At 36.6% G+C, this 25,238-nt stretch overlaps 1 protein-coding gene across 4 annotated transcripts in view; it reads right to left on the bottom strand.

The window, feature by feature from the left end:
• Positions 1-21,381, bottom strand: part of PDS5A (PDS5 cohesin associated factor A) — a 118,225-nt gene extending 96,844 nt beyond the window's left edge. For 2 of the 4 annotated variants that reach the window (XM_064487327.1, XM_064487322.1), the window contains exons 1-2: positions 20,983-21,381; positions 19,940-20,120 (exon numbers count right to left, since the gene is read on the bottom strand). In XM_064487327.1, coding sequence (XP_064343397.1) covers positions 19,940-20,080 — 141 coding nt within the window. In that variant the 5' untranslated portion in view covers positions 20,081-20,120; positions 20,983-21,381. Of the gene's footprint in view, positions 1-19,939; positions 20,121-20,764; positions 20,888-20,982 lie in introns of those variants that run through there. The other 2 variants (XM_064487330.1, XM_064487324.1) reach the window with 2 other exon arrangements.
• Positions 21,382-25,238: the final 3,857 nt, after the last annotated feature.

The following is a 25,238-nucleotide window of genomic DNA, read 5'->3' as shown; positions in this document are numbered from 1 at the left end:
ACAGGGAAATACATACAAAATCTTGTGGTAGCTCATAGCGAAAGAAAAAATGTGACAATGAATATGTTCATGTGTAACCGAAAAATTGTGCTCTACACTAGAATTTGTCACAACATTGTAAAATGACAATTACTCAATAAAAAAAATGTAAAAAAGAAAAGAAAAGAAAAAAAGATATTCTGAATCACTAATACTTTTGATGACAACGACACTGTGTGGAAAAACACATGCATCAACAACTAGTCAAAAATAAGATTTAGAAGGGTCAAACTCTGAATGTGACGATTTTTAGAAGTAACAGCCAAGTTATTTCAATTTTATTTTTCCTTTTCGTATGTAAAAATATTTTTAAATATTTGTCTAAAGTTATCTACATGAGCTCTTTCAACAAGTATACAATAAAAGTTTCTAAGTGTTACAATCACCAGATATTTTAAATGGTAATCTTTTCCTGGCAATGAGCTCATATTCATGGAACTGACTGGTCTTTCTACCTATCCTATCACTAACAGCTAGCTTGACAGTACAGTGGAATGTCCTGCTGTTATAAAACCATTTGAGAACACCATGATAGAGTGAGGCGGTATTTTATTGGCTGTGACATAGGTTGTAAACTTGTGATCACTAAATAAATTATGCTACTTTTCCCACAGTACATGGGTCTGGAAATTGAAAGGTGGAAATCAAAATGCCTCCATTTACTATTATATCTAATATCCTACTCCAAGAATTTTTGCTTCCATACCTAAAACGTCTGGTCTGCCAGTTTAGAGGTTTTGGTTTTCATGAGAAGACTGTTTCTCTTATAGGAAACAACAGTTTTACTAAAGTTGAGATTGTCGCCTGACTGTCTAGGCTGTTCAAGCCAATGAAACAACAGGTAAAAAGGATTTTAGTATAATGGCTGGTGTGACTCATCCCAACTATAAGAAAACTAGGTTGCTACTATATAATAGGGACAGGAAGGAATATGTCTGGAACTCAGCAGATGGGCTAGTACAGTATTTCTCAAACCACTGGTGATAAAAAATAAGTTGTGGCTTTTTAAAAAATTCCAACACAATTATAGAATAAAAATAATACTCTTAGAGATTGTAGCCATGGCAAATTGCCTATTACCATTTCAACGGTTTCAATTTACTCTTAATTCCTGCATTCATCCTATTGTGAACTATCACCACACTCTCCATAGCTAAGGCACTTCTTAGGATTTCTGCATGCAATAAATATTCAAAGTTTGTAGGAAAGGACAGTGTCTTAATAAAGTCAAAATCCCTAAGGGCTTCAGTTAGACCCATTCAGAATGAAGGTAAGGACAACCTACCAAGTTAAAAACAAAACAAAACCTTACCAGCCTGGCTGAAGAACTAAGTGAAGGCGAAAGAAACAGAATGGACTGTGGAAGAATGAAATTAAGGTTCTATGACCAATACAAAAATGAGGTCTATAAACAGCGATGGAATCCTATTGTCCCTGCTTGTTAATATCTGTGTGCTAGTATATTAACTAAGTTATTCTTCCTTTCCTCCTCTCTCCTCCTAGTTATTTTAGACAGACATTGTCAGTGGTGGTTTCTAATTTACGTGTTTAGGGATTGGCAAACTTTTTCTATAAGGACAAGAAAGTAAATGTTTTAGGTTGTGCAGGCCATGCAGTTTCTGTCATAACTACTCAACTGCTATGGCAGCATGAAAGCAGTAACACACAATATGTAAAGAAATGAGCATGGCTGTGTTCCCATAGAACTTTACAGCCTTTGAAATTTGAATCCCATATAATTTTCAGGTATCACAAAATACTATTACTCTTTTGATTGCTCTCCCTCACCCCTCAACCACTTAACAGAAAAACAACTCTTTGCTTCCAAGCCTACAAAAACAAACAGCAGATCAGATTTGGCTTGTAGGCCGTAAGTGTGCCAACCCCTGAGTTACCCCTGAGTTAGACTATTCAGACAGAGTAGTGTTTTAACTAAAAAAGCAATTAACATCATCCAGAACTGGCTATTTGTCACCTAGGGATTACATACCATGCCTATTGAGACCATCTGGAAAGAGGTGAGAATATTCTCATTTTTAAAAGAACGTTAACTGTGTCTTGTTAGATGAACATATGAAATAATTATCCTTGTTCTATGGAAGTTCAAATATCAGAATAGTATGCTAATTATTTACATAACGTCTCTCAACCCCAAATCCACCGTTTTATACACTGTTCTCTGAAGTTGAGATTGGGATTCTGGAAAATGCATTGCCCAGACTTCTCTGATAGGAAGCGGAGTGATTAGAAGACAGGAAGAAGAAAAAGGGACTTCCTTCTTGTTTTTCTTACTCTTCCCATGAATGTCACTCCAGCAGTCTTCAGCTTCTTTCAGCACTCATCATCCCTTAATTGATAGTATTTGTTGTTAGTATTTTTAAACACTGAATGACTTTAGAAAGTGGCTTTGGCTGCAGGCGTGGTTTCTCAATGAATTCAAACTGCAACTAGAATGCTGTTAACCATATAAATGTGAAATTTCAACAACTAACATCTATCCATTAAATCACAAGAAATGTCAAGCTCCTTCTTCCTGTGCTGCCAAAAGTTACAACAAAAACTGAGATCTGCATTTCCAAGCACAAACTGCAATTCCAGCAGAATTTTTAGGATCTCAGTGCATACGCACAGATAATTTCCACATTTTAAAGTCCATTTCAAATTGCAGTTGAGAACTTCCATCTAACCCTTCAATTGGAAGCTATTAATCTGCAATGTAATGAAATGCTAAAATGCAATAATCAAGAGAAGAATATAAAAGAATTCTATAAATGTCTTTCTAAGCAATGAATATGCTCAATTAAAATCATATTTTCATGAACTGATATTAATGTTTGGGAGTATTTATGTGAAAAAATATTTTCAAATGAAATACACTACATTTCATTACAGATCAACATTAACAGGTGAACATCTGAAATAAACCTTGGTAACAGGGAACTGTGACTTTGAACCCCAATTAAGTAAAATGTTACTTCCACACCTCCTCCCCTAAAGAATTCCATTCTTCTCATTAGCAGACCTGCATTAAAAAAATTTTACTGAATTGTTATTACATTTTGAATTAAAAAAAAAATTGTTCTTATGGTGTAAGCACCTATACAGTATCCTCTTGACCCACAAAGCATACAGTATTTACTATCTGGCCCTTCATAGAAAAAAAAAAAATCTACCAATTCTGGGTAAATACCCAAGATAAATGAATTCTTACCTCTACCAAAAACCACAGACACTGTTCATAGAAGTGTTATTCATAAAAGCAAAAAACTATTAACCTAAATATCTATCAATAATAGTATGGAAAAATAAACCAATATATTCATACAATGAAAAGAATCACTGCAACTCAAAAACTATGGATGAATCTCAGACGTAATACTTAGCAAAAGAGTCAGACACAAAACAGTATAGACTGCATAATTTCATTTATATGAATTTGATGGCAAAATTAATGTATGTTGATGAAGATTAGACGAGTATTTCTGGGGAAGGGAACCTAAGGCAGCCTGCTGGAGTGCCACAAATGCTCTACATCTTGATCTGGATAATGGCTACATGTGTATACGTACATAAAAGTTAATAAAATGTTACACTTAAGGTTTATGAACTTTATGTAAAAAATTACATATTTAAAAAAAGAGGAAAAACACGCAGTTAATGCCATGTAGATCATTTCCCATGTCCCTGTGACTTTACATTTTTCAGGCTGTACCTGTGGCTGAAGATGATAGAAAAAAAGTCAGTAAATTTGAGAACAAATCATGTAGGAATCAAATTTGAGGAGCAACAGAGAGAAATGACCGAAAAAAGTAACAGAGCCCCAGTGATACGAGGGCAATATAAAAAATAATCTAACATATGTATAAGTGGATCCTAGAAAGAGAAGAGAAAGGGGGAAGAAAAAAAAACAAAAAAAAACCCCTGAAGATATAATAGACCAAAAATTTCCCAAAGTTGGTGAAAGACATAAGTTTAATAGATCCAGGAAGCTCAGTGATTCCAAAGCAGGACAAGTATGAGGGAAACACAAACCTCAGGGCATCACAGTGAAACTGCTGTGAAACTGCAGTGAAATCAAAGAGAAAGAAATACCATGAAATATACTGATGAATGCAACTTAATTTGAAATACATTTTAAAAACAGGATGGATAGGCAGGTGTATGCATACACATACACACATGATAAAGTAAAATACAGCAAACCCAGCTCAACCAGATAAGAATTGATTTAATCCCTCACACTAACAACCTGACAAGAGAAAAGATGTTTATTTCTGTGCATAAATGTGATCTACCTCAGTCTCTACTGTTTTTTTTAATATATATGTCCAGCATTCAATCAAAAACAGGAGGCAGTGTATGGGAAAGAGATAAATAAGTCAACAGAAGCAGACTTAGCACTGGCCCAAGTGTGAAAGCTATTAGACAGGTATGTTAAAATAACTATAATTAATACATTAAAGGATATAATGGGAAAAGGACAGCATGCATTAACAATGGGGAATTTCAGCACAGAAATGGAAACTATCAAACAGACTGGAAGCACAGTAGAAGAAAGAAAAAATATGAAAGAAATATTTGAAGGGATAAAGGTTGAGTATACAAAAATACTAAAATATAAATTATAGATCTAAGAAACTTAAGAGAAGAGCAAACAAAATAAATACAAAGAAAAACATAAAAAGCACATTGTAGTCAAAAAAGGGGGAAATCCTGAAAGCAGCCAAAGAAGAAAGTAATCTCTATTACTAGGGGATAGGGCAATTTACTATTTGAAATGTTCTAATTAATTATATTTCAAGCACTGCCAATTTGCAAATAATTAAAAGTAAAGCGATAAATAATAAAGCCACAAAAGTATTTTATTTTTAATAATTCAGAAGTCTGGCAGGAATCACATCACATATGTAAATAAGAATGATTAGTCTTGGAATACCACACACTATTGAAAATGCAAAACAGATCAATGTTTACCAACCCTCCTGTTTTGGAAAAAGTAAAACTCTCATTAGTAAATTTACACATACTTCCAATTCAACTTGAATTTTTAAAAAATTCCAACATACTGTATTTGTAACAGTCAGCTCAAATTAGGAAGACCAGGATGGAATGAGATTTCATTTGGAAACCCAGAATGTCTGCTTTCATAAGTAAATAACCCCAAATGCAAGTGCTTGTAAGCCATTAATTTTATAGACTACTTTTGTTAAATTACATTTTAAAAACTACTAGTTAAACTGTGTAACAGAAATGTAGATTAATAGAGTTCTAAATAATAGATTGTCACCAGATAAAGTAAAAGAGGTCATGGTATATATAGTTGCATGCCTTCCAAATAAATTCAGATGTTTTCAGGATAGAGCTAAGTTTAAAATAATTGGGGAATAAAGTTTGTTTCTGGGCAGAATTTAAACTTACTGTAAAACATCCTATAACTAATTTTACAAGTCATTTTTAAACAAAATTTTTGAGAACAGTTAATAGGAAATTTAGCAATAAGGAAAGTAAAATAAATTTCTGGGATTCTCAGCACATATTCTTTGTATCAAGATCACCTGAAGGGCTTATTTAAAATGAGGGAAAAAAAGGGGGGGGGGAGGGAAAAAATGCAGAAATTGAGCCCACTTCTAAACTGTTAATCAGCTCAGGGGAGGGAGAAATTACCAGGTATCTGAGTATTAATTAAAACACCAGATGAAATTAAAGAATTCTAAAAATTTGAGAACTGCTAATCTAGGTTAGAGCATGCTAATTATCTTCAAGATTTAAAATCTTCTTCATCTGTTTAAAATGGGTAAATTTGGTACTCAGAGCTCTACCTTGGCCAACCAAGAAAAGCTCAAATCAGGAAACGTTAAGAGGATAATAGTTCTAACTTCTATAAAGAACATAAGCAATACAGGCGTATCTCATTTTACTGACCTTCACTTTTTTTGTTGTTTTTTGGGGTGTGGTGGTAACTAGGTCTATCTATCTACATCTATCTGTTTATTTATTTTTTAATGTAAAGTACTAGGGAACCTAGGACCTTGTTCATGCTGAGCATGCACTCCACCACTGAGCTATACCTTCCCCCCACTATTGCACTTCATTTTATTGTGCTTTGTGGATATTTTTTTTTTTTAAACAAATTGAAGGTTTGTGCCAACCCTGTGTTAAGTAAATCTAATGGTGCCATTTTTCCAACAGTGTTTCCTCACTTCATGTCTCTCTGTCACATTTTGGTAATTCTAGCCATATTTTAAACTTTTTTCACTATTATTATATTTGTTACAGTGATCAGTGATCAGTGATCTCTGATGTTACTATTGTAATTGTTTTGGGGTGCTACAAACTGCACTCATACAGGACTATGAATCTAATCAATAAATGTGTATGTTCTGACTGCTTCAGGAACAGGCGGCTGCTGCCCGACCCCCCCCCCTTTCCTAGGACCTCCTTATTCCCTGATATACAACATTGAAATTAGCCTAATTAATAATCCTACAATGGTCTCTAAGCCTTCAAGTGAAAGGAAGAGTAGCCCATTGCTCACTTTAAATCAAAAGCTAGAAATAATTAAGCTCAGTGCAGAAGGCATGTGGAAAGCTAAGACAGGACAAAAGCTAGGTCTCTTGTGCCAGCTAGCCAAGTTCTGAATGCAAAAGAAAAGTTCTTGGAGGAAATTTAAAGTGCTACTCCAGTGAACACATGAATAATAAGAAAGTGAAATAGCCTTATTGCTAATGTGGAGAAAGTTTTGGTGGTCTGAATAGAAGATCAAACCAACCACAACATGCCCTTAAGTCAAAGCCTAATCCAGAGGAAAGTCCTAACTCTCAGTTCTATGAAGGCTGAGAGAAGAAAGGAAACTGCAGAAGAAAAATCTGAATCTAGACGAGGTTGGCTCATGAGGTTTAAGGAAAGAAACTGTCTCCTAACATGAAGGAAAGGAGAAACGGCAAGTGCTGATTTTAGAAGCTGCAGCAAATTGTCCAGAAGCTCTAGCTAAGATAGTTATGAAGGTGGCTACACTAAACAACATATTTTCAACACAGATGCAACAGCGTTCTATTGGAAGAAGATGCCAAGTAGAACTTTTATAACTACAGAAAAGTCAATGCTTGGCTTCAACAGATAAGCTGACTGTCTTGTTAGGGGCTAATGCAGCTTGCAACTTTAAGTGTGAAGCCAATGCTCATTTACCATTCTGAAAATCCTAGGGACCTTATGAGTTATGCTAAATCTACTCTGCCTGTGCTCTATAAATGGAACAACAAAGCCTAGATGACAGCACATCTGTTTACAACATGGTTTACTAAATATTTTAAACTCGCTCTTGAGCTTGTCTGCTCAGAAAAAAAAAAAAAAACTTTCAAAACATTATTGCTCGTTGACAATGCACCTGGTCACCCAAAAAGCTCTGAAGATGTGCAATGCAATTAATTTTGTTTTTATGCCTGCTAACAAACCATTCTGCAGCCCATGGGTCAAAGAGTAATTCTGACTTTCAAGTTTTATTATTTAAGACAATATTAACATTTCATGGGCCAAAGCTGATATAGATAGTGATTCCTCTGATGGATCTGGACAAAGTAGACTGAAAACTTTCTGGAAAGGACTCATCATTTTGGATGCCATTAAGAACACTGGTGACTCATGGGAAGAGGTCAAAATTACAACATTAACAGGAGTTTGAAAGAAGCTGATTCCAACCTTCATGAAAGACTTTGAAAAGTTCAAGACTTCAGTGGAGGAAATAACTGCAGATGTAGTAGAAATAGTAAGAAAACTAGAATTAGAATGGAGTATGAAGATATGACTGAATTGCTGCAAGCTTATGATATTCAAAGATGAGGAGCTGCTTCTTATGGATGACCAAACAAAGTGGTTTCTTAAGATGGAATCTACTCCTGGTGAAGATGCTATAAAGCTTGTTGAAAATACAATAAAGGACTTAGAATATTACATAAACTTAGTTAATAAAGCAGTGCAGGGTTTCAGAGGAATGACTCAAAATTTTGAAAGAAGTTCTACTGTGAGTAAAATGCTATCAAACGGCATTGCATGTTACAAAGAAATCGTTCATGAAAGGAAGAGTTGTGAAAGAAAAGAGTCGTGAAAGGAAGAGTCAATCAACATGACAAACTTCACTGTCTTATTTCAAGAAATTTTCACAGCCACCCAAACCTTCAGCAACTATCACCCTGTCATCAGCAGCCACCAACATTGAGGCAAGACCCTCAACCAGCAAAAAGATTGTGACTTGCTGAAAGCTCAGATGGTTAGAATCTTTTAGCAATAAAGCATCTTAAAATTAAAATATGCACATTTTTTACATAATGCTACTGCACACTTAATAGGCAACTGTATAGTGTACACATAATTTTTATATGCACTGGAAAACCAAAAAATTCATTACTGCTTCATTTTGATATTCACTATATTGTAGTCGTCTAGAACCAAACCTACAATACTTCTGGGTTATGTTGGTACATAAACAACAAACATTTGGGATTTTCCATGCTAAAAAAATATATATAGGAAGGTAGGAGGGATAAATAGGCAGAACACAGAGGATTTTTAGGGCAGTGAAAATGTTATTATAATGATGGATATGTGTCATTACACATTTGTCCAAACCCATATAATACCAAAAGTAACCCTAAATTAAAATATGAACTTTTGGTGACTATGGTATGTCAGTGTAGGTCCATTGTTGGTAACAAATGTACCATTCTGATGAGTGATATTGGTAAGGGAAGGCTATACATGTGTGGGATAAGGAGATATAGGGGAAATCTCTATACCTGCCTCTCAATTTTGTTGTGAAACTAAAACTTTTCTAAATAGATTCCTAAAAAAATACATACATACATATATATATATGTTTTAAAGGATTACTTAATGAAATGGATGTACTCATGCTATATTGGTTAATGAAAATTTAAAAATAGGAATATGGATGTTGGGTGATGATGACATGTTAATGTTGATTCATCAATTGTAACAAACATCAATCTGGTGCTGGATGTGATAGGGAGGAGATGGGGTGGGGTTGCTGGGAACTTCACTGTCCACTTAATTTTGTTGTGAACTAAAACTGCTATTAAAAAAATAAGTCCATTAAAAAGAAAGCACTAACAACTGAACAATAAAGAAAGAAGTATAGAAAAATAGAAACAACTGAGATAGCAGCAGTGCGTTATAATCCAAAAAAAACTGATAAGATATCAACTAAAGGATGAGAACTGAATACAGTAGATACAATTATATAACATTACTTCCAAGAGTAATTTTCATTTTATTACTGCCTGATGATTTTTATCACTTTCTTCAAAGCTATTTAGGTATATACTTCAAGAAAACCATTTTCTAAACTTCTGGCAGAAACAAAGTAGTCTTCTTATATATATTGACTCTTTATGAATCTTAAGTTAAACACTTATTCCATGATTTTCTTTTTGCAGATGAGAAATTCACCTCTACTTACTTTACAGTGGCTAGATGAAAGATATTCAATTAACAAACACAGGAAATTACACATGGCCACTGAACTTAAATTTTCAAGTATTAAACAAAATAATTTGGCATCAAATTACTATTAATGTTTATTTGAATTCCTACCATAGAAATATTAGGAAATTTTGGAAAAACATGCATTGAATATATATAATAAAAATCCAGTTCATGTTGTAATAATCTAGTACGTAAAATTCTACTAACCACTCTTAAATTTTACTCTTCCACAGCCTTCCTTAGTGTCATATGACTAAACTCTTAGCAACTAACAGATTCATTCAGACAGTATCAATTAGAAATGAATTACTGTTCAATCAAAATGCTATCTGGTCTGGACTTGAGGATAAAAAGATCCCACAAATTGGCATCAAAGAAAAGGTGGTGTTCATGTGCTTAAGAAATTCCTTGGTCACTTAGCTTTGCTGATCATGCAAAACCACAACTTAGACACATCACTCTTCAGCTCTGAGGTTTTTTGTTTTTTGTTTTTTTAATTCAAATTCCTCTCTTTGGCATTTAAAGATTTTAACAATTTCATTGGTATCTTCCTCTTTTTTCTCCCAACTACTCTCTAAGATGCTTTAGCTCTAGCAAAATTATTCTACTTATTTTCTTCAGACACACCAAGCACACTTCTGCCTCTCAGTCTTTGTCCCTGCTATTCATCTGTTTGTAATGTTCTGCAGCCTCTTTGCTTACCAAAGTCTAAGCCTTCAACTCTCAGTCCAACTGTCACCTTTCCTGTGAAACTTTTGACCACCAAAATTCTTAGTATCTCTTTATCCAAAGAAACAGATACAATCCTAGCATACAACTGGCATTTAACTACGATAAGTTATATGATCATCTCAAATATCCTTCATATAAACAAAATCCATTCCAATGTTATTTCTAGTATAAATCCAGTCTTCTAAGGGACTCATGCTATTTAAGGACTAGTTTTATCAGCACCAATAATAGTGCCCCTACTCTGACAGAAAATTTTAAGTGTTTGATCTTAATGATAATCTTATAACATAAAAAACAACACATATATGACAGTTCCCAACTTTTAAATATTACATAATATACAAAAAACGATATAATATCTGCAATGTCCAAATGAGAGGAACTTTATATTCAGGCATTCCTCTAACTGTGTAGAAGCATACGAGTTGGGAAGCTCTGCATTAATGCAAAAGACCAAATGCCAACAGCAAGGGAAAGAAATTTAATAAACTCCTTTGTTACGTTTGCGTTCAGCTTTCTATTGCAACAGTTACCTAGAAACTTCTCTATTTGTTGTCTTCAGCAAATAAAAATTTGTTAGGCTTTTATATCATCTATAAACTACACTCATTTTATCTTTCTGACCAGGGAACTCAACTGGACATACTTCCGTATGCCAACAATCTCAGCCAAAGTAGTATTTAAATTGAACAATTAACTCTGAAAACAGAAGCTACCAGAAACAAAATTCATTAAATGTCCTTAAACTTACTGTGAGCACCAATTAGTTTTTTCCTTTGGACACCTACAGATTTCTGATACTGGGAAAATAAATCATGGCACTGCTATTTCTACATGTCAATGCCGTTTATTCATGTATGATTTTTAATAAGCCTTCACCTAATTTCTTTTAAACTCAAGATCTTGAATTAAGCCCTAAGTGAGGCTTGATGACTTCAACATTATCTATGTTACAATAATTTTGTCTTCATCTCCACCCCACCTTCATTTTTTTAAACAAACTAAAAAAAAATCACTAATTCCTTTTGAGTTTTTAAGGAAATCTAAATAGGGTTCTTACCTCTCTGAACTTCAACACAGCACTATATTTAATCATTTTCATAAAGAACTCTTGCTGTCATGAGGCAATACAATGGCTTTTTTTTGCAACATATTAATTTGCCAATTTGCCATTTTAAAAGTAGGCATTACTTGATGATACAGTATTGAGAGGCTGTGCAGTCTTATACTTGCTGGTGGAAGAATAAAATAATACAATCCATATGGAGTAGAATTTGACCACCTCCAACAAAATCACTCATAAATTCACTCTTTGGCCTAACAATCCCACTCCTAGGAATTTACCTAGGAGTAGGTAAAGTGACACTTCCACAAATACACAAGAATATGTGAACAAGCTTATTCACTTTAGCATTATTTTTGATAGCAAAATATTACAAGCAATCTCAAATCAACAATGAGACTAGTTGAATAAACTATGGTACATCTATACTTAGAATACTGTAACACTATGAAAAAGAATAAAAAAAGATTTCCAGATATGGTGTGATTTCCAAGATACACTGGGTGAAAAAGCAAAGTACATGCGAGTATATATAGTAGTCTATTTTTCAAAAGTAAGGGCAGAGCAGAGAAAGGATAAACCAGAAACTAATGAAAATGATTATCTACAGTGAGTAGGTATGTGGAAATGAAGAAGGGATAAGGATGGAAATTAGACTTCTCAGAAGTCTAAGTTTTTCTATAGTTCTGACTCTTGAACTATGCAAAATTAAATAAAAAGAATGAACAGAGTAATCCCTAAAACTGAATACAAGCACTCCTACAACTCAACAATAAAATAAGTAACCTGATTAAAAAATGGGCAAAAGACTCGAATAAACATTTTTCTAAATAAAATACACAAGTGGTCAACAAGCGTGTAAAGATGATCAATATCCCTAATCATCAGGGAAATACAAATCAAAACCACAATGAGATATTACCTCATACCTATTAGGATGGCCGCTATCAAAAACACAGAAAATAACCATTGATATGGAGAAACTAGAACCCTTGGCCACTACTGGTGAGAATGTAAAATGGTGCAGCCATTATGAAAAACAGTATGAGGGGGGTTCCTCAAAAATTTTTAAACAGGATTATTATATAATTCAGCAATCTCAGCAACATGTGTCCAAAAGAATTGAAAACAGGATCTCAAAGAGACATATGCACATCCACGTTCATTGAAGCATTATTCATAATAGCTGAGAGGTGGAAGCAACCTAAATTTTCATTATGGATTAACGGATAAAGAGAATATGGTAGATATACACAGTGGAATATTATACAGCCTTTAAAAAGAAGGAAATCCTGTCAAATATACTACAACGTGGATAAACCCTGAGGACATTATGCTAAGTGAAATAAGCCAGTCACAAAAAGACAAATACCACAGATTCCACATTTATAAGTAGTCAATCTCTTAGAAATAAGTAGAATGGTGTTTGCCAAGGGCTGAGGAGGAGATGAATTCTTCAGTGGGTACAGAGTTTCAGTTTTGCAATATAAAAACATTCTAGATATCTGCTGTATTGAAAATATAGTTAACACCACTGTATTGTACACTTAAAAATGTCAAAGATGGTAAATCGTGCTTTTTTTTCTTACCACATTTAACCAAAAAAAAAATTATATTTGTCAGTAGAAATGAAAAGAGTCAACAAATACACATAATTGAATACAAACAGAAAAAAATAAACTAACTATATAAAAACGGATAACCACTCAGGCAAAAGAATTCAAATTCAAGTAACAGGCACGGTTCTCTATACAACCTTAATGGGACAGAAAGAACTGCGAACAAATCTAAAAGTGGATGCTAAAACAGCTGAGTAAGAGTTGTTGGAAAACAAGCTACTCTTACAAACTATTTATTACTTTGACCATTACTTATTAATTACAAACTCTTTACAATGCAGAGAGTTGGCCAACTATACCCAAGTGATCAAACTTAGCTTAGCCAAGAGGACAAAATGATATTATATGTCTCCTGATACAATGATGCAAAGGGAACTAAACAACATCAGTTGTATAGCATACTTGCTAAAAAAGGTTCAATCTAAATTTAAATATGAGGAAATGAGACAAAACAGATTATGGAACTCCTATAAGACAAATGCTTCAAAAACTGTCACGTCATGAATGACACCTCCCCTGCCCCTCCAAAAATGATTAAAGGACTTTCTAGATTAAAGGAAATGAAAGAGACATGACAAATGCAAGTGTTCCCATATTGGAACTTGGATAGAGGAGGGAAAAAAGTCATTCTTAGGGTAATGGGGAATTTTACTGTCAGTACAATAGATATTACTGTATCTATGTTAAATTTCTTGAGTATGATAATGATAATTGTGATAAAGTAGGAGAATGCTCTTGTTCTAGGAAGATTGTTGAAGCATTCAAAAGTAGAATGTCTACTACTACTTAGTGTCTGCAAATAACTCTCAAAGAAGTGTGATACATCTGTTTCCCTCTATGTGTGTTGGGGGGTGGGGTGGGGGTGCTGGAGAAACATAAAAACAAGAAAAAGTGACAAAATGTTAACAGCTGGTGAATCTCAGTGAAGGGATATAGGAATATAAGTGCTGAAGGTATAATTTTTCCAACTTTTCTAGAGGTCTGAAATGTCTCAAAATAAAAAGTTGAAATAGTTAAAAAAAAAAAAAAGGGTGGGAGAAAGCATCATTATGATCAGCTGGTAATACTCTCCAGTAAAAATTCAAATAATGTAAGAAACAGGTTCTACAATCAAATCATGAGCCTCCCCCATAATTTCCCCCTAATTAGCACATTAAAAATTCCCAACTTTTCCATCAACATATGACTGAATAAAGAAGATGTGGTATATTTATACGATGGAATACTATTCAGCCACAAAAACTGACAACATAACACCATTTGCAGTAACATGGATGTTCCTGGAGAATGTCATTCTAAGTGAAGCAAGCCAGAAACAGAAAGAAAAAAACCATATGAGATCGCTTATATGAGGAATCTAAACAAAACAAAACAAAACAAAACAAAACAAAACAAAACATAAATACAAAACAGAAACAGACTCATAGACATAGAATACAAACTTGTGGTTGCCAAGGGGGTGGGAGGTGGGAAGGGACAGACTGGGATTTTAAAATGCAGAATAGATAAACAAGATTATACTGTATAGCACAGGGAAAAATATACAAGATCTTGTGGTAGCTCATAGTGAAAAAAAATGTAACAATGAATATATACATGTTCATGTATGAAAAACTGCTCTACACTAGAATTTGACACAACATTGTAAAATAACTATTACTCAATAAAAAAATGTAAAAAACAAAACAAAACAATAAATAAATAAAAGTTACATTCTAGAAAAAAAAATTCCCAACTTTTTTCTTACAGTATTTAAAATAAATTTTACTAATCTAGCAAATTAGCTGCAAATATATACTGCTATTTTTGAGAGTAAATGTTTCTCAAACGTATGGATGTAACTACAAAGTGTAGAGTTAGTATGCTTTGACTTGTCATGAGCGCTCCTGTGGTAGATTAAAGACAGCTACAAATTCTTTCCTACTTCTTCCATTGAGAAGTAGGTTGGATTTTTCTCCCTTGAATGTGACCTGGACTATGACTATTTTAACCAGTAAAGTAAGGTAGAAGAATAATGTAGAAGTGCCCCTGCTGATTCTGAATCATCTTTAAAAGTACTGGCAACTTCCTCCATGGTGTCTTAGAACCCTGAACATAACTACTCTGCTGGAGAGACCATGTGGAGAAGCCCTAACACTACATCACAGACAGGAAAAAGGGTCCAGCTAAGTCCAGTCGCTCAGTTCTTCCTACCTAGGCACCAAGTGTTTGAGAGAAGCCAGTATGTATATTATAGACCAGTCTAATCACCAGTTGAGTACCACTGAATGAGCCCAGTAAGCACTGTGGAGTAGAATAATCAAGCCAAGCCCTGCCTTCATTTCTGATCCACAAAACACTAAGATAATAAGAAAAGCTGCTCACAGAAGGCAAAAGGTGGAAGTAACTCAAGTGCCCATCAAAGGATGAAAGGATAAACAAAAGGTGTTATATACATACAATGAAATATTATCTAGCCTTAAAAAGGAAGTGAATTCTGACACATACTACAATATAGATGAACCTCAAAGACATTGTGTTAAATGAAGTAAGCCAGTCACAAAAACACCAATATTGTATGATCCCACTTATATGAGGCTCCCAGAGTAGTCAAATTCATAGAGGCAGAAAGCCAGAAAGGTGGTTGCCTGGGCTGGGGGAAGGGGAAAATAGAGAGGTACAGTTTAATGAGCACAGAGTTTCAGTTAAGGATGATGGAAGCATTGTGGAGGTAGACAGTGATGAGACCGCACAACAATGTGAATGTACTTATGCCACTGAACTACACACCTAAAAATTATTAAAATGGTAAATTTTATGTTGTATGTATTTTACTGTAATAAATGTTTTAAAAGTTGCTGTTTTACACCACTAGGTTTAGGGCTAGTTTATTACACAGCAACTGATAACCAGAACAGTTCCTCTACAAAAATGGAAGCCTAAAATAAGAATTGTGCTGTGCTAAGCATTACTTCACAAATGTATATTGGCTATATGTGAGGACTTCATTTTAAGAAATCTTGCCTCTTCATCTAATTTTTAAATTTTTAGTAGAAACATCTGCATCAATACAAATATTAAAATCAAATATATAAACAAAATTCAGAATTGAAATTACATATTGAATTATATGTATAATTTAACATACTATGTAGCAATTAGGGATAAATAAAAATCACTTATGAATGTGAAAATAATCAAAACCAAATTAAGTATTTCTGGGGTCCACCTGAAGGGAAGGAAAGGAAAGAATTCATGGCCTTCCTGCCCCTAATCTATTCAGCCCCTCTTCCAACCTAGGTTTGATGAGAAAAGGGAGATGCCCTACCTAAATTAAGCCCACCACACCCTAATTCCTACTAAACTATCCAATAGGCCAGACCATAGAAAACAGAAGTAAGAGTGTGGGAGAGAGGGAGAGTGGCTGAAACAAAGAAAAGGATTACAGAAAAATACAAAGCAAACGCAGAAGTAACACCTGGTGGGAGAAAAATGGGGGACATTTTCAGAAAAATAAAACCCTATTATTTAATCTTTCCTAACTCTTAGCACCAAGATAGTACTCTGATTTGATTCTCTGACAGAATGAATATGGTAGATTCAGGTATGGAGTCGTAGCTAGAGAACTGTGTGGGGCACTGAACTGTGAGAGCAGGTAATAAGAAATGGATATAAGAAACAAATTTCATCTTCCCTATCTCTTCCTCTAAAAATCGAGGCTTATCAAAGTCTCCCACTTCCAAACTAGCAAGAAAGAAAGAAACAAAAGTAAGTGGCACATAGCTTTGTTGTAATACATGATCTGAGACAGATTGTGTGTAACAAACTATGGGCAGAAGCACTTAATGGAACTTTGTACAACACTGTTTACAGATGTATTTTGAATATGTTATAAAACTTATCAGACATGACCCATGCATTAGTTTCAGAATCCTTACCTAAACAGGAGAGACAATATTAGTGAACTATAGATCTTGATGCTTAATGTAACATTGGTACTAAAATGTTTGCTATCCTTCCAAACAGCTAACCTACTTCTATATGGTTTTTAACAATGCTGTCAATTAATACATATTTGTAACTTATCTAAATAACAAAACTGTTAATGATGGTTTTCAGCTTTATGTGTCTAGGATTGGTCACAACCTCTCAGACTCAGTTTATTCAACTGGAAAATTAGAATGAAATCAAATAACCTCTAAACTACCTTTTAGTTCTAAAATTCTAAATACCTGTATTATCATCTCTAGTATGTCATCTCAAGTAAAGTACTTAATTGCAATTCAAAATATTTGCAAATTAGCCTTCAATTCCAAAAATAAAAATATTTCTCTAATCCAATATTAATACAAAGTAATCATTCATTTATTCAACAAATACATGTTGAGCATCTAACTATATGTCAGGCATTAAACTTGGCACTGGGAAGATACAAAAGTAAACAGATGTGGTACCTGTTTTCATGAAGCTTACAGAGAAGCCAGGGAGAAAAACCAAATAACCATATGTGTAACTGTAATATCACAACTGTAATGAGTAATATGAAGGAATTAAAAGAATATATAATAGGGGATCTAAGAAACTTTCCTTAAGAACAACAAATGAATGACAAACTGAGAGGAAGGATATATATGGGCAACCGAATTTGGACTCTGTCTAGGCAGCAATCAGCAAGGCATGTTCAAGGAACTGACAGAAGGCCAGTGTGATTGGACATAAAAATATTTAACACAGCTCCTTTAAAACAGAAATTAAAACTTCTAAAATACAAAAGTATGTCTTAGCCCTTCCAAAGAAATGGTCTAAGAATTTTCAAGGAAGTTTCAAAGCATCACAATAGTTTCTCTCTAATGTTAAAAAAAAAATGCTGTCGTATATATATATCTCCCTGCAGAAGACCAAGCTCTCATTGATTCCTTTCTCTTTTCACTTCACTGTTTTCAACTACATAATGAAATTCACAACTTCTTCTTCTACTTAGTTTAGATTCCTTAGAAGAAAACAGCTATAAAAATAAAAATATACATTAGGCTATTGCTCTGGCTCTGCCACTAACCTGCTCTATGACTGATCTGGGTAAATATTACTTGACTACTTTGGGTCTAACTTTTGTTATCTGAGAAATAAAGGAAGTTTCAAAATTTATTTTAGGATCCTTCTAACTCTAAAATTATGGTTCTACTGTAAAAAATGCTTGTTCCATTCTTGAAAACTGAATAGAATGGACTAAACATCTCTGAATTCCACTGACTGAGATTTTACTTGCTTTTAAGCCCTCTTTGTATTTATATAACATTTTAACATTGTTGCTGTAGTATAATAATAAACTACTGAACTTATAAAATTTACCCATAAATAAGCATCTAATGAACACAAAAATTATCAAAAATACAGTGAAATATTGTTTAAATTGCTGGAATTCAATTCAAAATGGTTAACTCAAATTGGTTAATATGTATGTCAAATTTAACTTCCAGAAGAACTAATAACAAATGGATATTCTAACTATATGTTTATTCTAGACTTAGTTATATGTCCACTTATAGTTAACAGTATTTCTGCTATTTAATCTATTTTCAGATGGAAGCTATATATATAACCACAACTTTTTAAGCCAGATTATCCATCACTAGAATTCAACGTTTCAATATTCTTAATAAGAAAACAGTAAAAATCTGTAAACTTTTTACTTAACAGCTTTATATTTCATAATTCATATTTCATCATCTCAAAACACTCAGTACAATCTTAAGAAGCATCAATTAAGTACCCTAATTCATGTGCAGTCTTTAGGATCCAGACTTATTTTAATGGAAGGCATTACATCCCATTCCTTCCAAAGAGGCAACAAATTGCAAAATCCAATTATATTTTAAAAAATAAACTACAGGAATACTTTAAATATTCATTAATCACTAACATTGTAAACATTTACTAAACACTAATTCTAAGTTCTAAGAGCAAAAGGGCAAGATCATTCCCTAAAAATGCATTTCACCAAGTTGCCCAAGGTAGAAACATTGTCAACATTGTTTCTTCCCTCACCTCCCATCAAGTCTTTTTGATTCTAACTCTCACCTGTCTCTTGGATCATTCCCTATCTCTCTATTCCCACTCTCATAGCCCTACTTCGAGGTTCCAAAATCTTTCACCTAGACTACAGTTTCCTAGTTGGACTCCCTGTCTCCAGTCTTGCCCTGTTCCAACCCAGCCCCAATAACCAAAATGTCTTAAGCATTGCCAAACGTCCCCTGGGGGTCAAAGATGCCCTGGCTGAGAACCACTGCATCAAGTTGATCCCTTAACAAGAAAGCACTTCGTCAGGCTGTGGCTACAATCTATGTCCTTGCAGCAGAAAGCAAAAAATTGACTTACACAAGGCTGAAACTTAACAATCCTGACATTAGGACCACCATGCTTAAAATAAATAAGCTGACACCTTATAAAAAGAGCCATAACACTCTCTTAAAACCCCTTTGAACATACGGACATAAATCATCACCTTACTTCAAGTCTGAATTTTGAAAAGTCAGTACATAGTATAGACGTATTTAAGCTTCTGGATATTAGAAAATTGTGATCATTTTGAAAATACCTTTTGTGCTTAAATCAATTTTCTCAGAAGTTGATGAAAATAGGGACCTTCCCAGGCAAATTACTGCCTACCTTTAAGATTGAAAGCTACTCTAAACAGTATTCTCATAAATATTTCTAGGAACAACTTTTAAAACACCTTAATTCTCATACTTGAAAAACAGTAAGATTAGAAAAGAACACACACCCTCTTCTACTTTCCCATAATTATTATGTCCCTAACTGAAATTATTATTCAAAGATAAAGCCAAGATACAACAATACCTCTCAGAAGGAAAAGAGAAGACGTAAGATACCTTAAAAAAAACCTGGTAGGTGAAACTTAAAGGCCAGGCCCAGCAGAGCAGTAACACCACAGGAGAGACGACTCCTAACACAGACGTCTATAGTGTGAGCATTTCATCCAGAAACTTACCTTCAGTCGTTTGATCATTTCGTCGGTGGTGATCTTGTCGGTGATCTCCTTTACCCCTGGAGGGTAAGCGATCTTCCCGTCGGCACTCACGACGCCACAGAGGGCAGTGGCAGGCTTGGGCTGCGCGGTGGAGAAGTCCATCCTGGGGGACAACTTTCCTTTCACAGTCCTCTACCGGCCTCTATCGGTCAGAAAACAAAAGTTCAGCGGGAAAGGGGCGACTTTGTAACCTCTTTTTTCATTTCAAAAATCTCTGATCTGCAAAGGGCCCTTTCTCCCTGGAGACCAGGAACTCAGCGGGGCCCCACCACCCGCTCCTTCCAGGTGCCTGGACCCTGGTAGCCGCCGCGCCGCCCCCACCCACGCGGGCCCCGCCAACCCCGGGCCCGCGGGGCTCCCTGGCACCAGCCGCCGCGGCCGCGGGAAGCGCCGAGCAGGAGTTTCCCATTCCGCCTTTCACAATGAAATCCACCCCAAGCACCGAGGTCCGAAGTTTGGCGGCCTTGAAAGCCCGGCGAGGCCGCCAAGGCCCCCGCTCGGTCAGAGAGAAGCCTCGAGTCCCGCCCGGCCGGTCCCCTCCGGGAAAGCAGACGCGAGGCCTATAGGGCTCGGCTTAGGCCGCAAAACTAGGGAGCTAACCGGACCCACACGCAGCGGTGGCTCCCGGGTACGAACGCCCTTGCCGGGCCGAGCTCCAGGACCCCCGGCGTCCCCGCCACGCTCCCGCCCCTCCTGTGTCCCGCTCCCCCACCCCCGCGGGAGGGGGAAACAAGCCGCCCTCCACCCCAAACCCCAAGCCAGGAAGCGGCTGACGCGGCTCCGCACTTCACATTTTGTTCCTTCAACTTCGGCTGAGGGACCCTGGCGGCTTCTCTCGCCCCCGGCCACTGGGCACCGTCCGGCGCAGCCGAGGCCTTACCAGCACCTCCGGGCAGCCCCGCCGGGCCTCGGTCCCTCCGCCCCCCCCCTCCCGCCTCCGATCTCCCCTTCCGTCCTCTCCCTCCACCAGCCGAGGGCGGGAGCCGAGCCGCCGCCGCCTTTACCTCCTCCTCATGCGGGCGGAAGGTGCATCGAGCGCCTGGGCCTCTGTCAGGTGGTTGCGCCGCCGCCCCTCTTCGGGCTGCACACAAAGCGGCTCCGCGGGTCCCGCCGCCGCCGCCCGCCCCGGAGCGGCGCTGGGGCTGGCGGTGCCGAGGAGGAGCAGTCGCCGCGGGGGGAGACGCGGGGCGAGTGTGCGCTGGGCGGGGAGACACTGCCGCTCTCTGTCTGGCCGAGGAAGAGCAGCCTCAGAGAAGGCTCCTCCGGGAGCGAGTGCGCGTGTGTCCGCCTGGGACCCCGCGGGCCGCCCGCCCGCTCCTCGCGCCGGCCGGGTCCGCCGACCCGGACCCGGACGCCCCTCGCAGCGGCGCGCGCCCTGCCGTCCGTACTCCCGGCAGCCGGCGCCTCGCGCACACACCGGCCGGTCACGCGAGCGGTGCGAGAGCACGCGAGAGCAGGGAGCGCGCCTCGCTCCCTCCCCTTCCTCCGCTGGCCTTGCCTCCGCCTCCCTCGGGCCCGAGGCGGCCGCGCGCGGGCCAGACAGCGCCGCCACCCGGTTGGCGCCAAGACCTGCGGGGCGGAGCGCCGCCGGGAGGACTCGACCCAAAAGCGAGCAGAGGAGGAGCCCCGGTGGCGGGAAGCGAATCCGGTCCTCGCGGCCGTGTAAAGGCACGCAGGGAGAAGAAGCTTTACCTTACGCCACGGAGATGAGTTCATGACTTTGGGGGGAGGGGGTCATCCTGAGGGACGTGGACGGAAATGGTTGAAAAACGGTTAATTACTTGGTGAAAATGAACTGATTTCCTCCCCAGGGACAGAAGATCTGCAAACTGAGGAAAAGTTTTGCGACATGGCACAACGTGGGCTGCTCATTCTTGTTCCTTCTGACAGCCACCAGAGTTTGCCCTCCCCTCTTTAGATGTCTAAAATTAATATTTTGAAAGTTGCAAAATATGAAAATAGCATTGAGTCGAGTAGTTCTCAAGGAATGGTCTGAAACGCAGGTTCTCGGGCTTCACTCCCAAGCCTGGAGAATCAGGATCTCTGAGACTGGAATCCAGAGGTAAGCATGTTTACAAATAAGATAGATGATTCTTATGAACATGGAATAACTCATTTTTTAAAAAGCTTTAAAGATACCGAAGAATAACTTTTTCCTTCATCTAAAGAAAAAACTAGTGCAGTGGTGTTTGAGCAGTTTAAAGTAAAAAATTGAAGCAAATGAACGTAAGAAGCATATACATAATTTCTGAAGATGAGGTTGAAAAAAGAACACAATACTAGAAATAGCATGCAGCTCTTGAAACTGACCACTAACAATTTAAAATGATATTCAGTTATTTATTTAAATTATTCTTGATGATATCCGTTGGTCTTTTCCACATCCTTTGCTTGATCTTTAAAATATTGTAGGTACTGACCTCACTGAACTGTTTTTCAGGTATTACACAGAGGAGCAATTATCTGGGAATCTAACACACAACAACTTTAGATTTGTTAGAACTCTGCCCAAAAGTCAGTGTCTTGTTCTTGGGCATTTACAGTTGCAAGCAGGATACATTTAAGATCATCTTCATCCAAACTATTAAATCAACCAAAACGTACTCTTTTTAGGCTCTTCCTCTCACTTACAATTTTTATAAATCTCACATTTAAATAACTAAAGAATAATTACTTCTTGTTTTCATTCTTGCTCTAAGTAATTTACCCATTATTGAGTGGAGTTTTTTTTATATACCCATAAATTTTAATCTTATACAACTTACTAGTTTGTTAATATTGTTTGATCTTATAAACACTCAAAAGGTAGTAAGCTCTAAGGATCATAGCACATAAATAGAGTGAATATATTATTCTAAAATTCAGGAATTCTAAAATTCCTGTTTTTACTTCCTTTCTGAAACATTTGTTTCCACTTACAGTAAATGAGAAGAGGTATATTTATTTATGCAACAATTATTTAAAGAGGGCCTACTGTACAAAGTGCTATTTTGGGCACTGAGAAAAAAAAATCTGTAGTAGGGAGGAGACAAAAATCCCTGCCTGTTGTGGTGGAGCTTAATTTGTTTGGGAAGAGATAGAAATAAATAAATAAATAAATTGCTATGGAGGAAAATAAAGTAGAGAAGAGGAGTGATGTAGGTCACATATAACCTCTTAGGCTTTTGCCTTTGGAAGGACTTTGGCATGTACTTTGACTGAGATGGGGAGTGTTTTAAAAAGAGAAGTGACATGCTATGATTTATGTTCTGTGAGCTGGACAACCTTGGGCAAATTACTCTTTCTGTGCTTCATTTTCCTCATCTGTAAAACAGGGATAATAATTTCTATCTCAGAGGGACATTATGAAGATTAAATAACTTAATATTTGTAAAGTACCCTAAGAATAGTAGCTGGCACATACTAAGCTCTACATAATTTTTAAAATCTGTGTAAAATGAAAGAATCACTCTGGTCACTGGGTTGAAAATAATATAGAGATGCAAGGGTAGAAGTAGGGTAACCGAGTATAAGACCTCTACAAAAATCCCAAGAGGAGATGGTAATAAGGACCAGGTAATAACAGTGGAAGTGATGAAAAGTGGTATAAGAAAAAGAGAGGAGTCAAGAAAGCTAGGATGAATCCAAAGTTTTAGACCTATGTAACTGGAAGAATAAAGTTACCACTAACTGAGATAGGGTGGACTATGCTTAGAACAGATTTAGGGTCAGGATGTCTTTAGAATCTAAGCTGTTTGAAAGTTAATTTAGCAAACAGTTACTGAGCTCCTGCAGTGGGTAAGGTGTTGTACTTGGCAGCTGGGAAAGAATTTAGAAAACAAAAAGACAAAGTCCCTGCTCTTGACAAGATCAGGGTCTACTGGAGAATCAGAGACATACAATAAATCATAACTCGCAAGGCTGTGATATATTTTATTTTTTTAATTTTGGGGGGAGGTAATTTAGGTTTATTTATTATTTTATTTTATTAATTTTTTTAATGGAGGTACTGGGGATCAAACTCAGGACCTCTTGCATGATATGCCAGTGCTCTACCTCTGAGCTAGACCCTGCCAACACCTATTTTATAATAGAGATTTGAATTACACTCCCTGGGAGCCTAGGAAAGAGGTGCTATGGGAGCTTCACACAGGAAGGGTCTTTTGAGGTTGGGCCTTGGAGAGTGAGTAGTTGTGGTAAGCAGTTGTTGCGGGGAGAGCAATAGCTAATAGAGATAACCACAAGGTGAGAAAATGATTAGAACAATGATTGCATAAAAAAAATGGCTTGGCTTCATGAGCATTATTCTATCTTCACATAATTTCCATCAGCTCCCCCTGCCCATATGCACACATACAAGCATACAATCTACGTACAAAATGGCATCCTACACAGCTTTAGGACAAACCCCTGACCCCTCATTTCAATCATACTACCAACCATAAATTCTCCCTACGTAGAAATTCTAGATCCAAACTCTAGGGTGCTGCAACAATGGCAATGTTCCACACTTGCGTTGCAAAATACAGTAGCCACCAGCCATGTGTGACTATAAAACATCTGAAAAGTCGCTACTGCAACTGGGGGACTGAATTTTTAAGTTAAATTAAATTAATCTAAAAATTTAAGCAGCCATATGTGGCTAGTGGCTACTATATTGACCAGTGCAGTTCTAGAATACAGAGTTTGTAGGAGTGATTGACAGGAGATGAGGGTAGAGGGTAAACGGTGTTCACACTGAATGCTGCAGATGTTGAGCAGAGTGGTAGTTTAAAGGATGAAATGAGGTAATAGGAGACTAAAGCTGTTTACAGTGAAAGTGAACTAAGGTAAAAATACAACCAAACAGATAAAAATGCAAAAATATGTCAGATATTTAAAGCAGTTTTTAAAAATATGTTTATTTATCTGAAATTCTTTATTTGCTTTTCAATTTAAAATGTAAATAGCTAAGTCTATCCTGAATAATTTCACAAATTAAAAACTTGAATCTTCCATGTACCTCTGGTCACAGAGAAATTTTAACAAAACATCATAATTACTGTGAAACAAAAAAAAAAGTTACTTTAATTTATTTTAGTGTTTTTCCAGATATCACTGATATCTTGGCTAAAACTTGAATATATTTAGGCATAGGATAATGGCATACTTATCTAGTGAACAAAATGAATTTGACGTGTTTTATAGATGACTGATGACAAAAAATTATGAAGCCTCAATCATTTTGGCCTAGTATGACCAAGATGTTAGTGATTAACTTGTTTGTCATAGTAATTTAAAG

This window comes from Camelus dromedarius, chromosome 1, assembly GCF_036321535.1.
Source record: "Camelus dromedarius isolate mCamDro1 chromosome 1, mCamDro1.pat, whole genome shotgun sequence".
Taxonomy (NCBI): Eukaryota; Metazoa; Chordata; class Mammalia; order Artiodactyla; family Camelidae; genus Camelus; species Camelus dromedarius.
Note: the sequence above shows the minus strand (reverse complement) of the source record. Positions and strands in the feature narration are given on the sequence as shown.